The following is a 12,307-nucleotide window of genomic DNA, read 5'->3' on the forward strand; positions in this document are numbered from 1 at the left end:
TCTATGAGTCACACCCCTTCAAAATCACCATGAATATTTCTTTTCTTTGGTTTTCGAATTATGTTTGATAATTATATTAAAATTTAATTAATTCAAATTCACATGACATAAGATTATAATAAAACAAAATGCATTTTAATCAAAAACAATTTCATATCTAGGCTCGAATTCAAAACTTGAAATTAAAGGAGGCCACATCCTTTTGGTGGTCAATATTTTTTTTATTTTTGTTGTGTATACACTTACTGATTGGATATTTTTTGTCAATAAACTTTTCCTGATTTATTTAAAGTCCATATATACATATTATATACACACACACTGAGAAAAAAAAGCTGATTTGTTGGGAGGAAGACTCCAAAAAGCAGCATCACTGTACTTTATTTTGGGCCACAAGATTTGGAGAAAGGCAATCAAAGGGAGCAAGCTCCTTCATTGGAATTTTGAAAGTGATTTGATAGATAATTTTGCACAATTTGGGAAGGTGAGCTTGTGGTTGTGGATTCAAGATTTGACCTTTGTAAGTTTATTAGGTTGAAAAAGATTTCACCTTTTGTCTGTATTAAGAATTTGAGTTAGGGGTATTTATTCTTGATGGCTTGCAATTTTATAGCATAATTTTGGGAGTGAAGGAGGTGAAAAAGTAGAAAAAGATTCAATCTTTATCACCTTTTAGACTTCTAATCTGTGGTTCTGCAGGTGGGGTTGTGTTTGATTTTGATTATTTTGTGTTTTCACCTTTCTTTTTTTTAATAACAAGATTAGTGATGAATTTGTGGATAATATTGTTCTGATGCAATTTTATAGCATAATTTTGGGAGTGAAAGAGGTGAAAAGGTAGAAAAAGATTCAATCTTTATTACTTTTTAAACTTCTAATCTATGGTTCTGCAGGTGGGGTTGTGTTTGATTTTGATTATTATGTGTTTTCACCTTTCTTTTGTTTAAAACAAAATTAATGATAAATTTGTGGATAATGTTGTTTTGATGCAATTTCTGGTTAAAAACAAAACAATTTGTGAGTAATTCATATGAAGCTTTCTTTTTTTTTTGTGAATCTTTATGTTTCTTGTTCGTGTGATCCCCTCTATGTTTGGAATAAATTACCTTTTAATCCTTTTTGTAAGGTAGTGTAGTTTTCTTTTTATAGCCTTGATTCTGTCTTTTCTGTTCCTTGTATCAAGGTATTCTGTTCCTGGAATTCTGGTTTTTTGTGGTACCTGACAAAATCTTCATGCCATTTATGCTTTCGGTTTCGGTTACGGTTCTTGTTTTGTTTTCTTTACAAACTATTAGTGCTATATGATTGTCTGATTGGAAAATGAATGGATGTATGTTGTCAGCCAGATCAAGATACTCGTGAAGGCACCGTGTTGAGTAGGGATTTGAATTGAAACACGGTTCCTAGGCCTACGGGGGTGCCAGATTTACAGTTCTATGATCATGTTCTTGTTATATGAGTACATGGTGAAGGATTTTAGTGAGGGATAAGCAGCTACGATACATGGAGAATTCACGTGAGTTTCTAAGCAATGGAAAACCAGCTGATCCTGGTCTTCAAATTATAAGGCACCCCTCTTACCAATCTTGTGGGAAATTATCGTTATCTTGGTTTGATATTAGAGTTTTTTACATCAGAATCAGCAATTTTATGGTCGATGATTCAACCCCAGAAAGTCTTACGCTTAACCATATCCCTCTAAGCCCCGATACGCTGCTTGAAGTAAATGGTAAAAGATGTTCTGTGTACTCAGAAGGAGCCTCTTGCTTTCTTCGAAGGGACCGTGTTGATAAGAAAGCTGAAGAAGCTACATTTGTGAGCACAGATAGTATAAGAGTGACTGGGAGTGTGAACTTTGAGGTTTCGTATAAAGATGATCTTTTTCTCTCTGGGACTTTGGAGATGGCCAACATCAATGATTCTCAAAACTGTCTTAGGAGATGGAGCATGAACTGTGAATCAGTTATGAGTGCTGGCACGGGATTTCTGAAGGGAAAACACATTGTGGGTTCTGAATCATTGTCACCGACAATTGAAGTCTATGTTACCGGTTGCTTCGCTGGTACACCTATCATCATAACTAAGACTTTGCAGCTAAATCACAGGAAGAAGCACCAAAGAAAGGGTATGTTAGACTCCATTCCAGAGCATGACACATCTGAACAGCATAAAGAAGTCTCATCTGGACATGATCTGCAGGTATTATTTGTTCCTCAGACCTTTTTTTCTTATGTAATCGAAATCTTAAACATGCAAAATGGTTGATATGGCATATGCTTACAGCCAAACTCTTTACATAGTTAACCAATAGGTGGAATGAGACAATCAACATCATTGCCTTCAGTTTATTTAGTGTCTTTCTGATATTTTTCGAGAGACCTAAAAATGTTTTAGGATCTGTCTTCCTCTTTGGTTCAAACTGAATTTGAAGTTATTTTAGTGGTGAAAACAAGCTGAAAAAGTTGAAAGTGGGAAAAGAGACTTTTAAAAATACATTGGGGCATGTCATCTTTGAAAGTTTCCTAATGGTTAGAGCCTATGTTGCTCCGACTCTTCAAAACTGTCACTAGGTGCGTGTTGGGTCCTTCAAAAGTAGTGTAATTTTGGAGGATCTGACATAGGTGCGGCAACATTTTTGGAGAGTCCGAACAACTTAGGTTAGGACTGCACAAATGATCAGCTAAAGTGACTTGAACATTTCTACAATTTCTCTTTTTCAAATGACAACAGGGGTACACTATACACAATTTCACTTGTGCGAATTGTATTTAAAAAATTCTTATACGTTAAGCCCCAAAATGTTTACGTCTCTTTTCCTTGTTGGTGATCTATCAAGAAGTAATGCATGATATCTTATACACAGCTCTTTCCTCAGAATTGTTATTATTGATTGCACAGACACCTTCAAAATATATGTCTTCTAACCAAAGGTAACTACATTAATGGTATTCCATTGACATAGTGGGGACTAATCAGTAAAAACACGACCCTGACAACTCGTCAGTCGTCATGGTTTACTCTACCATTGCATCTAGCTTCATAATGTTTCATACCATGAAACATGTTTATTTAATTTTGTTGCGAGCTACAAAAAGTTCGCATCTTTAAGGAGAACTACCTGACACTGGAAATAGAATCTTATCCTAAACATGTCAGAGGGTATGGGCAGCTCATACTTTTAAGTAATTGTTTAATATATAATTTCTCATTCTTTCTTATTGCATTGTCCCTACCTTCTAGAAACTGGCATGCATGGTAGGTTTTCATCAGGATGGCAACTAGATGGGCTGCCATCTTATTCTCATTTTCATTCCATTTCAGCTCATCAAGAGTACTTGACCATTCTGGTGTCTACCTTGAGCTAATTAGAATAGATTCTTCCGTCATAATCTCCATAAATTAGATGGACTTTTTTGTAGGTGGTCTGAATGCGTATTTATCTCGAAACTAAATGTCAGATGTAATACAACAATAATAACTATGATTCAGTCCCAAACAAGTCAATGTTAGCTATATGAATCCTCAATTTTTCATTTGAGCTCATTTCATATCATTATCATATTAAATAAAATAAAAGTGAGAAATATGTCCAATATATATTGAAATTATAATAATAATAATAATAATATTAAAAGTTCTCTAACGAGTCTAAAACAAATCCTCTACTAGTAGTTATCACATGTATGGATCTTTTTCTTCCATTGTAACCTATCTTTTGTTAATTTTGCATTGCTACCGAGCATTTGTAGCTCTTTTGAGAGAACTTCCTCCCAATTGTCTCTCAGTTGGACAATATTGAAGTGTCAGCTGCAAAAATCTAAGGCCATCCATCTTTCATCCCATGTGTAAATATTCTCATGTAGATAATTGAGTGTGAATTCGTCACGTGCTATCCATCTTCATGATTAATTTCAGAAATGCTATGATATATGAATTCTGCTTCTGATGATATCACTTGGCTCCTTACTCTGATGTTGTGTGATTGAATAGTGCCATCCAGTTTTGTTCTTACATTTTTTTGCACTCCATATGACAACCTTAATGATATTTGTTTCTTTTGGGATATCCAATCCATTACATAACGCATATTAGCTTGTTATACGTCAACGTTGTTCCAAACTCAAGTTGACCTTTCTTAAAAGTAAATCCAAAGTTTGAAATTTTCAGCTCACGCGTAAGTATTGCCTATGTGCTGCTTTAATTTTGAAGTTGACAAAAATTAGTCGCATTTCATCAACTGTTTCTGATTATTAAGTTTTCTGTGTCGTTTCGATTGAAACATATTATCATGGCAGTGGTTGGTTTTAGTAATTCTTTAGTACTTATTTATTTTGAACCACAAAGTAAGTTCAACAGGTGCAATTAATTAGATGAATCCCACAGCTTCTCAGACGCGTAATTACTTGATGGAAACTGCACAGCTTCTGAAGTTCATTTTGTGTTTCACAGGTAACAGAATACAACAGAAACTACAAACCAGAAAGCGAAGAAGACTACAACAGCATGTACTGGGGACGAACAGAACTTATGGATGGTGAAGACGGAGAAATGTCCTGGTTCAATGCTGGGGTCCGAGTTGGTGTTGGGATTGGCCTTGGCATTTGTGTAGGAGTTGGAGTAGGAGTTGGTTTATTAGTCCGTACTACACGAAACTTAAGAAGGCGCCTTATGTAATTACATAGTATACATATAAAGGCTAACAAAAGAGAGATACTTGTTTTAAAAATATATTGTACTTTTTTTGACATTTTCGACGTTGCTAACCATTTCCTTTTTCACGTGTAATCTGTTTGCTGCATTTTGGTGCTGAGGAGTGCAACAGTTGCTAAAGCTGTATGGACATGTTTTTAGGTAATATTATATCATGTTGAGATTGTTATTTAATGTGTAAATATTTATTTTGACAAAAAATAGGACGGATTTTCATGAGAGAACCTTATAGCCTGGTATTTGTGCCTTTTCAGCAATGATAATATATGGGGTGTTCATTTAATCAGTACAACTTGTCCTCAATATATGGGGTGTGCAATATAATAAATTATGTAAATAGTTGATGTTGAAGTGTATTGGAAATGTTTGCCCAACTATAGACGGAAGATTGAGACAAGACATGACACAACTTCAAACTAATGAAGGCCAAAGATTTTAACAGCCACAAATCTAACAACCTCTACCACAGATTTTAACAACCACAAATCCAACAACCTCAACCACGAAGCGTCAATAGTAAAATCTGCATACATCTAACAAACTTTTTGAAATAAAGAAATTAAAGAGGTAGAGGGGGGAATAGGAAGGCTTAAAAATTTAGTACTTTCTGATTTCTGCATAAATCAAAATACAACCTACAATCAAAGTTCATCTGAAATAAGCTAATGTCTGAGAACATGATCTTACATTCCTCGTTATTTATTTAAACTTAGTTAGGCATATAAGAGACTGAACTTTGTCAGTGGAGCAATCATTTAAGCTCAGGCAGTGGCTGGTAGAGTAAGAGATTAAGGTTCTGGAGCAACTTCTACTGCAGAGTAACTATCATTGCCACCGGGACCAGGGGGGTGTTTGTCCTTACCCCAAAACTTGGCGACCTTCACATCATCTTGAGCCATTTGCCTTGAGAACTCCTCGTGATCATAATTCAGTGTCGTCGCTGTTCCTCCAAACTCAGTAGGAAGATTATCCACGTCGAAGTATGACTTCATCAGTTCCGCGCTATCCTTGTTCTTTGGATACACAAACTTGACCTTTTGAAATGTTTTGGGATCCATAAAGTATTTGACAATCTGGAAAAGTAAAAAAAAGATGAGCTAGGTTTGTTCAACTAGCAGGAGGAGGTAAGAAAAACAAAGAGGACTAAAAACAAACCCTCCAAAATGTTTCAAAAAGTCGCGGTGGATTGTACAAAAGTGCTGCAGCGAGTCTCTCAGGGTAGTGGTTTTGCAAAATATTGATGGTCTCGCGAGCAGATTTTACAGGAACATTATTGGTTATAGACCATCCAGTGTAGTCAATTAACCAGGCCATCTGTTCTTGACCTTCTGGCAGATTAAAAATGGCATTCTCGATTAGATACACCAAATGCTTCATCTGGTTGTCTAGTGCTGCTGTGTTCTGCAAATATGAGCAACAATTTTAAGAATTTCACAAAATGGAATAGGAATTAAAAATATCAAAAGAAAAGTTTTTGAAGATATCAACTTGCTTGTACATTACCTGCATTCCTGGCCGCAATATTAGGACTGTCCTGCCATGGCGGTCACGAAAATTTGCTTTAAACACCTTCCCAGTCTCACCTTCTTTCGCTACTTCATTCTAACAATGCAACACCATTTCATGGTCAGCAGAAGCAATTGTAAACTAATATAATATTTTACAGGAAATTGTATCTGCAGAGGCCTAACTATGAAATTGGCAGAGCATAGAATGGTAAGGCAAATTGATTGTCGAGTGGTCAGTACAGTTTCAGTATCTCCTTTAGAATATCCACACAACATTGCAAAAGACTCATACTGCTTATATTTCAATATTAAAACTGGTCATGGTTATTAATGTGACCTCTTATGGCTTAAGGAAGTGGCCCAGTGTTGAGGCATGGAAGTCAAAACATGGAGATCCCATGTTTGAATCCCAGTACAACAGTAGGTGCGGGCCCACCAGCTGTAACCTTGGTGGCAGGACCTTGGTACTATGCTTATGGACTGGATAGTTCACCCCATAGACTAGTTGAGGTGCGAGCAAGCTGGTTCAAACATCACTAATATAAAATATAATAATTTTCCAACTAGATTTTTCATTCTAGCTCTCACTAACAAGCTTTTTTTTGTTCGATATGTAGCTCTGATAAACAAACAAGTTATCAACAAAAGATAACCACATTAGTGCAAACAACAAGAGATAACCACATTATTGCAAATCTATTGTTCCCTTACCCAGCGAATTTCTTCAGGTTTAAACGATAATCTCCATTTAAGCGTCTCCTCCAACATCTTCTTTGCTTTATCTACATTCCAGTTCCGTGCTTCCAAATACCTTTTTAAACATGCATCAGTGCAGAACTGTGCGCTGCGCCCTGAGAGTTGCCCCAGGGAAGCCCTAAGCTCCTTAACCTAAAAAAAAAGAAGACACGCAACCTCTAAGAGCTTATACAGGATAATAACAAGCTAACATAAGCCAATGCTTGAAAAATTCACTCTATATTTATCATCCTCGCCATGCAGCATCAAGAGGATTCAATCATCTTTCGTGAAACATTCGTAGGATAAGTATTAATTTTTCTGATAAAGTAAAATATTTTCATTCATAAACATGGCCAAAACAGTCGTATACAAAGGGTATACCAAAAAATAAGGATAAGTATTAATATGCAAGGACAATGCATGAACAGAACATGGCCAAAACAGTTGTATACAAAGGGTATACCGAATGGTAAGGATAAGTATTAATATGCAAGGACTACACATGCACAGAACACCAACACCTCTTCCACAGAGACAATGATAAGAAAACAATTCCCTAAAAATGTAGAATCACAACTACATGAGAAATCCAATCTATAATCTAATTGAAAGCAAGAGGATATTAACATACAAAGAAAAACAACAGGACTATTGGTTACCTTGAGCTGCTGGTCCTCAACCCCCTGTTCACTATTAGAGTGGTTCTTGCGACGAAACATGGTGTGAATGCTACTATAATTCGTCTCTTACTTGAGCTTTACCTGAAAAAATGATTAATTAAATAAGTAACAGATTGTTAATAGTTAATTTACCCATGTAGCAATGCAGATGTTTTTCTCACAGACAAACTGCCGACATAAACAGACAAGGGGAATTGGCTTTGGTAAGCAAGAATGTTGTAACCAGCCTTTTATTTAAATAAAACACTTAAGATTTGTAACAAAAATCTCTACACGCAGTTTATTGCTTCTATAAGAATCACTACAAGACAAAAAGGCAAACATATTGCCTAAATCCCAGATAGGCTTTTCTCAATTACAAAACAATTTACCATCGATATCAAAGAAAGATAATGTCGCAGTCTAATATGCTTCCCCGATCAACATTTATATGTTTTGTCAAAGAGGATAACGAAATTGAGAGGCAGAAAACTTGCCTAAAGTAAATTGCTAAAGGTGACTGAGTTATTACAGGTCCAGAAACCCCCATCAGGTATTGTCAATAAACACATATCATTTTATCAAGTTGTCCACTTTGAAGAATCAGATGCATCAGCAAGTATAAAAGTAAAGTGCAGATTCTCACGACATGATAGGTAATTAGGTATTTCTCTGTATTTAGAAGACAACTTGGCAATAGATTTGGGACGAGATCCTAATAAGTAATATGAAGAATGCTCAATGCATCTTTCACTAGGGATCTTTTTTATCAGGAGTTACCAGCTAATTCATGAAAGTACAAGAATCAGAGCAGCAAGAACACAAAATATTCACATTACCTATAAAAAAAATTGACATATCATATAGCATTCAACCACCAAGACTCCCCACCAGAAAGGGATCAATTTTCACTGCAAGCACATACGCTTGCACTATAAAACTTGTAGTTTGCAGTTTGCCATGTTTTCATAGAATGCAACAAGGCCTCAAATAAAAAAATGCTCAAGACTTCTACTAATTTAAGGTAAAGTAGACTTGAAGTGCTAAGGTATATCGCACAAAAAAAAAAAATATATCACATTCATTAATTAATGTAGGGTAAATTAGTGTCATGCATTCCACACTTCTAGCCTATGTTTTTATAGAACCACATTACGTTCACTGGCTTTCAAGCACAAAGGAACTATTTTTATCAAGTAATAATTCAAATACAAAGGTACTCGCAACTCTTTTTGATAAACAAACACTATTGCAAACTTCTTTGATTTCAACTTATCAAAACATGGCTTCTAGATAAACTGCAAATCGCAGCAAAATTAGTTACTATGCTTTCTTTGTTTTTTAAGTGCAAAATTCATCCTTTTGAGTATAAACTTCTCAAAACAAATTTTCATTATTCATCATTTAAAAAGAAAAAGAACTATCTGGAAGAAATACAAGTTAGGTGGTAGACCAACAAAAATCACCAAACATAACCTTAGCAGGGGTAGCCCCCTGCTGCTTGACTCGTGATCTACCAACAATAGAGAGGTGATTCATGAATAAGAACAATCGTTTCGTAATTTTCTACTTCAATTAGGGACTACAAGATTAGAAATATTGGAAAGAAAAAAAAAACTAAACTTCCCCTAAGCCATCACAAATTTAACACACCCTGTACAAATAATCTGCTGCCACTCAATCAACTACAAAATCATTTGTATCTATTCAGCTCCATCCAAGTTCATTTCAGCTATTCAGCCTAATTCGAGAGTAATTCAACATAAAAACAACAACAACATAACCATTGACATCTCCCAAATGGTGTACCTAGACCTTAGCCCTTCCTCGCGTAGAGAGGTTGTTTCTATAGATACTCAGTCAAATTACAGCAAGTCAAAGTAGTTATGACGGAAATCCCAAATCAAGTACTACTAATATTTAACCTTAGATTAACACAAACAAAATAAAAATCACCAACGCATATAACAAACAATCAACAGATCCAACAACTCCACTATAACAGCTAACACAATAATTAAAAAACTACAAAAAAAAAAATCAGAAACATGTCAAACCTACACCATACACAGCAAATAAATCAAACTGACAGAAAAACACATAAAACAGAGCAAACAAACAAACAAAACCCCAAATTCACAAACAAAAGTAAAAAAAAACACAAGTAAACCCTCCGCCACCCATGGCGGCGGCCGCCGACTCTGATCATACCTGACGCGAAACGGAAGAAGAAGCACAAAAAAGTGAGCTTGAGGTCCTTTTTCAACAGAATGTCATGCAAATTCTGCCAAAAAATAAAATAAATGGAAGAAAAATTAATTCATACACTCACGCACTTCTTTCTCTCTCTATATCTGAGGAGCAGAGTGAGAAGTAGACACACCTATTTCTCTCTCATATATATATACAAAATAATAAAAATATATATATAGCCAAATAAAAATAAAACACCGTAGGATATTTTTATTTTAAGAAGCTTTTCGGCAAATTGACTTTCCATATTGCTATTAAGTTNACAAAACCCCAAATTCACAAGCAAAAGTAAAAAAAAAAACACAGGTAAACCCTCCGCCACCCACGGCGGCGGCAGCCGACTCTGATTATACCTGACGAGAAATGGAAGAAGAAGAAGAAGCACAAAAAAGTGAGCTTGAGGTCCTTTTTCAACCGAATGTCATGCAAATTCTGCCAAAAAATAAAATAAATGGAAGAAAAATTAATTCATACACTCACGCACTTCTTTCTCTCTCTATATCTGAGGAGCAGAGTGAGAACTACACACACCTATTTCTCTCTCATATATATATACAAAAAAAAATAAATCAATAGCCAAATAAAAAAATAAAAATAAAATACCATAAGACATTTTTATGTTAAGAAGCTTTTCGGCAAATTCCTGGTACTCCTTCAATCCCTAATTACTTGTCCATTTTGATAGATAAAAAAGGGATAAATTTTTTTTCTCTATTATACCGTCAATTTATTACTTTAAAAAATATAAAACTTCTTGAAAATCTCAAATTTTTAATTCATTCACTTCATAATTAATAGGGGTAAAATAGTATACTTACTCTATCAATTATTGTTTTCTTAATAAGCGTGTCAATTCAAAAGTGGACAAGTAATTAGAGACAAATGGAGTATTAAGATCAACTAAATTTAAATTGACATAATACATAAATATGATTCTTAACTTAATTTTAGCTTGCAATTATGTTTTTCAATTTTGAGTGTGCATAAGTAGTCAATTAAATTTGTACACAATTAAACATAGATACATTTGTCCTACATGATGTCTTATATAACAATTTTGTGTCCTACTTGATGTCTTATGTGTATTATACCACGTCGGAGATGTGTGTGTCTACATATTAAATTTTATACAAATTTAAGTGTCTACTTATGCATATCTAAAATTAGAGAACATAGATGTTAGCTAAAATGAAATTGAAAGATGTATATGTGCATTATGCTATTTAAATTTAGCACAATGCAATAATATACTTTTTAACTTGTCTCCAACAGATATTTATGTCTTTCAATTTTGAGTTTGTCCAAGTACACACTTAAACTTATATAAAGTTGAATTAATAGGCACATTTGTCATACATAGCATAATACATGTAGGACGCTACTTATGACACAAAATTTTCATAGGACGCTATATAAGACGAATGTATCTATTTGATCAATTTTATACAGATTTAAGTGTCTACTTCTAAATACTCAAAGTTGAAAGATAAAAATATCAATTGAAACTAAATTAAAAAATTCGTTTATATATTATGTCATTTAATATTTAAATTTATATTTAAATGAAGTTAAGTAATATGAAACGGAGAAATTAACAAACTCAATAAATATGAAATGGAAAAAGTATATTGTTTTGTGAGAAAATTATGAGTCATTTATACGACTTATCGTGGTCGTTTCCTAATGACTAGTACTATATTTGTCTAGAAGGTGATATGTTTTTCAGTCACCGTCACCACGTGTCATTCAGATCTACGTCGTTGAGTCTTTGTAGTGAATATCCACCGTTGATTTTTCCGTGAGTGTGTTAAGATCTGTCACGTTAGTCAAATTTGCCGTGCGCTACAGGAGCAAATTTTGTTGACCCGATGACTCCGGGATCCATCTGATTTGTTTTTATTTTTTTAATTAAGCTTAGTCTTAATAAGATTGGATTTCTCTAATAAATTATTATGTGGCATCGTTAATTTAACAGCGATTTGTTGTTCAAAACAATTCTTAGATACTTTTGTTATTGTAAATTATTTCATTTAAAGGTAAAAATAAAATTTTAAAGTTACTCCTTCTGTTCAATTATAGTTGTCTATTATTGACTTACTACGAGATTAAGAAACAATAATTGATAGGGGTATTTTTAACAAATAGCCCTTATTAAATATAAGTCATTTAAATATTATAAAAATATATTTAATAATAATGATAAAATAGACACAATATGGTAAATTATTTCATTGATTTTATAAACTGGACAAATATTATTGGACTTCCAAAAATAGCATAGTAAATAAGAACAGATAGACGGAGGGAGCAAATTATTTCTAATTATAATAAAGTAATATTTTTTGTAATTAAGTAGAAAAAAAAGTGTAACATAAAATGAAATGTAGTTTATGATGGATTTGAAGCGTACTTTTTGTGTAGTGATAAATAAAGTAAAAT

General features: G+C 33.9%; 2 protein-coding genes across 8 annotated transcripts; one reads left to right on the top strand and one right to left on the bottom strand.

Moving 5' to 3' along the window:
• On the top strand, nt 1-4,879 carry LOC125854835 (uncharacterized protein At1g01500-like). 6 transcript variants are annotated; one of them, XM_049534420.1, is made up of 3 exons: nt 1-484; nt 1,343-2,199; nt 4,450-4,879. In XM_049534420.1, the coding sequence occupies exons 2-3, from the start codon at nt 1,504-1,506 to the stop codon at nt 4,672-4,674; spliced, it is 921 nt and encodes a 306-aa protein (XP_049390377.1). In that variant the 5' UTR covers nt 1-484; nt 1,343-1,503; the 3' UTR covers nt 4,675-4,879. The 6 variants fall into 6 exon arrangements, with proteins under 6 accessions (XP_049390377.1, XP_049390374.1, XP_049390376.1 ...); XM_049534417.1 differs by having other exon boundaries at nt 314-520; XM_049534419.1 differs by having other exon boundaries at nt 314-449; nt 1,347-2,199.
• Nucleotides 4,880-5,293: 414 nt separating this feature from the next.
• LOC125855378 (uncharacterized) lies at nt 5,294-10,398 on the bottom strand. 2 transcript variants are annotated; one of them, XM_049535098.1, is made up of 6 exons: nt 10,222-10,398; nt 7,616-7,717; nt 6,930-7,106; nt 6,214-6,312; nt 5,866-6,111; nt 5,294-5,783 (listed from the first exon to the last, which is right to left on the bottom strand). In XM_049535098.1, exons 2-6 carry the CDS (start codon nt 7,673-7,675, stop codon nt 5,499-5,501), a joined length of 867 nt encoding a protein of 288 aa, XP_049391055.1. In that variant the 5' UTR covers nt 7,676-7,717; nt 10,222-10,398; the 3' UTR covers nt 5,294-5,498. The 2 variants fall into 2 exon arrangements, with proteins under 2 accessions (XP_049391055.1, XP_049391056.1); XM_049535099.1 differs by lacking the exon at nt 10,222-10,398 and adding an exon at nt 9,827-9,985.
• Between the last annotated feature and the right edge of the window lie 1,909 nt (nt 10,399-12,307).

The sequence above is a fragment of the Solanum stenotomum genome, chromosome 2, assembly GCF_019186545.1.
Source record: "Solanum stenotomum isolate F172 chromosome 2, ASM1918654v1, whole genome shotgun sequence".
NCBI lineage: Eukaryota > Viridiplantae > Streptophyta > Magnoliopsida > Solanales > Solanaceae > Solanum > Solanum stenotomum.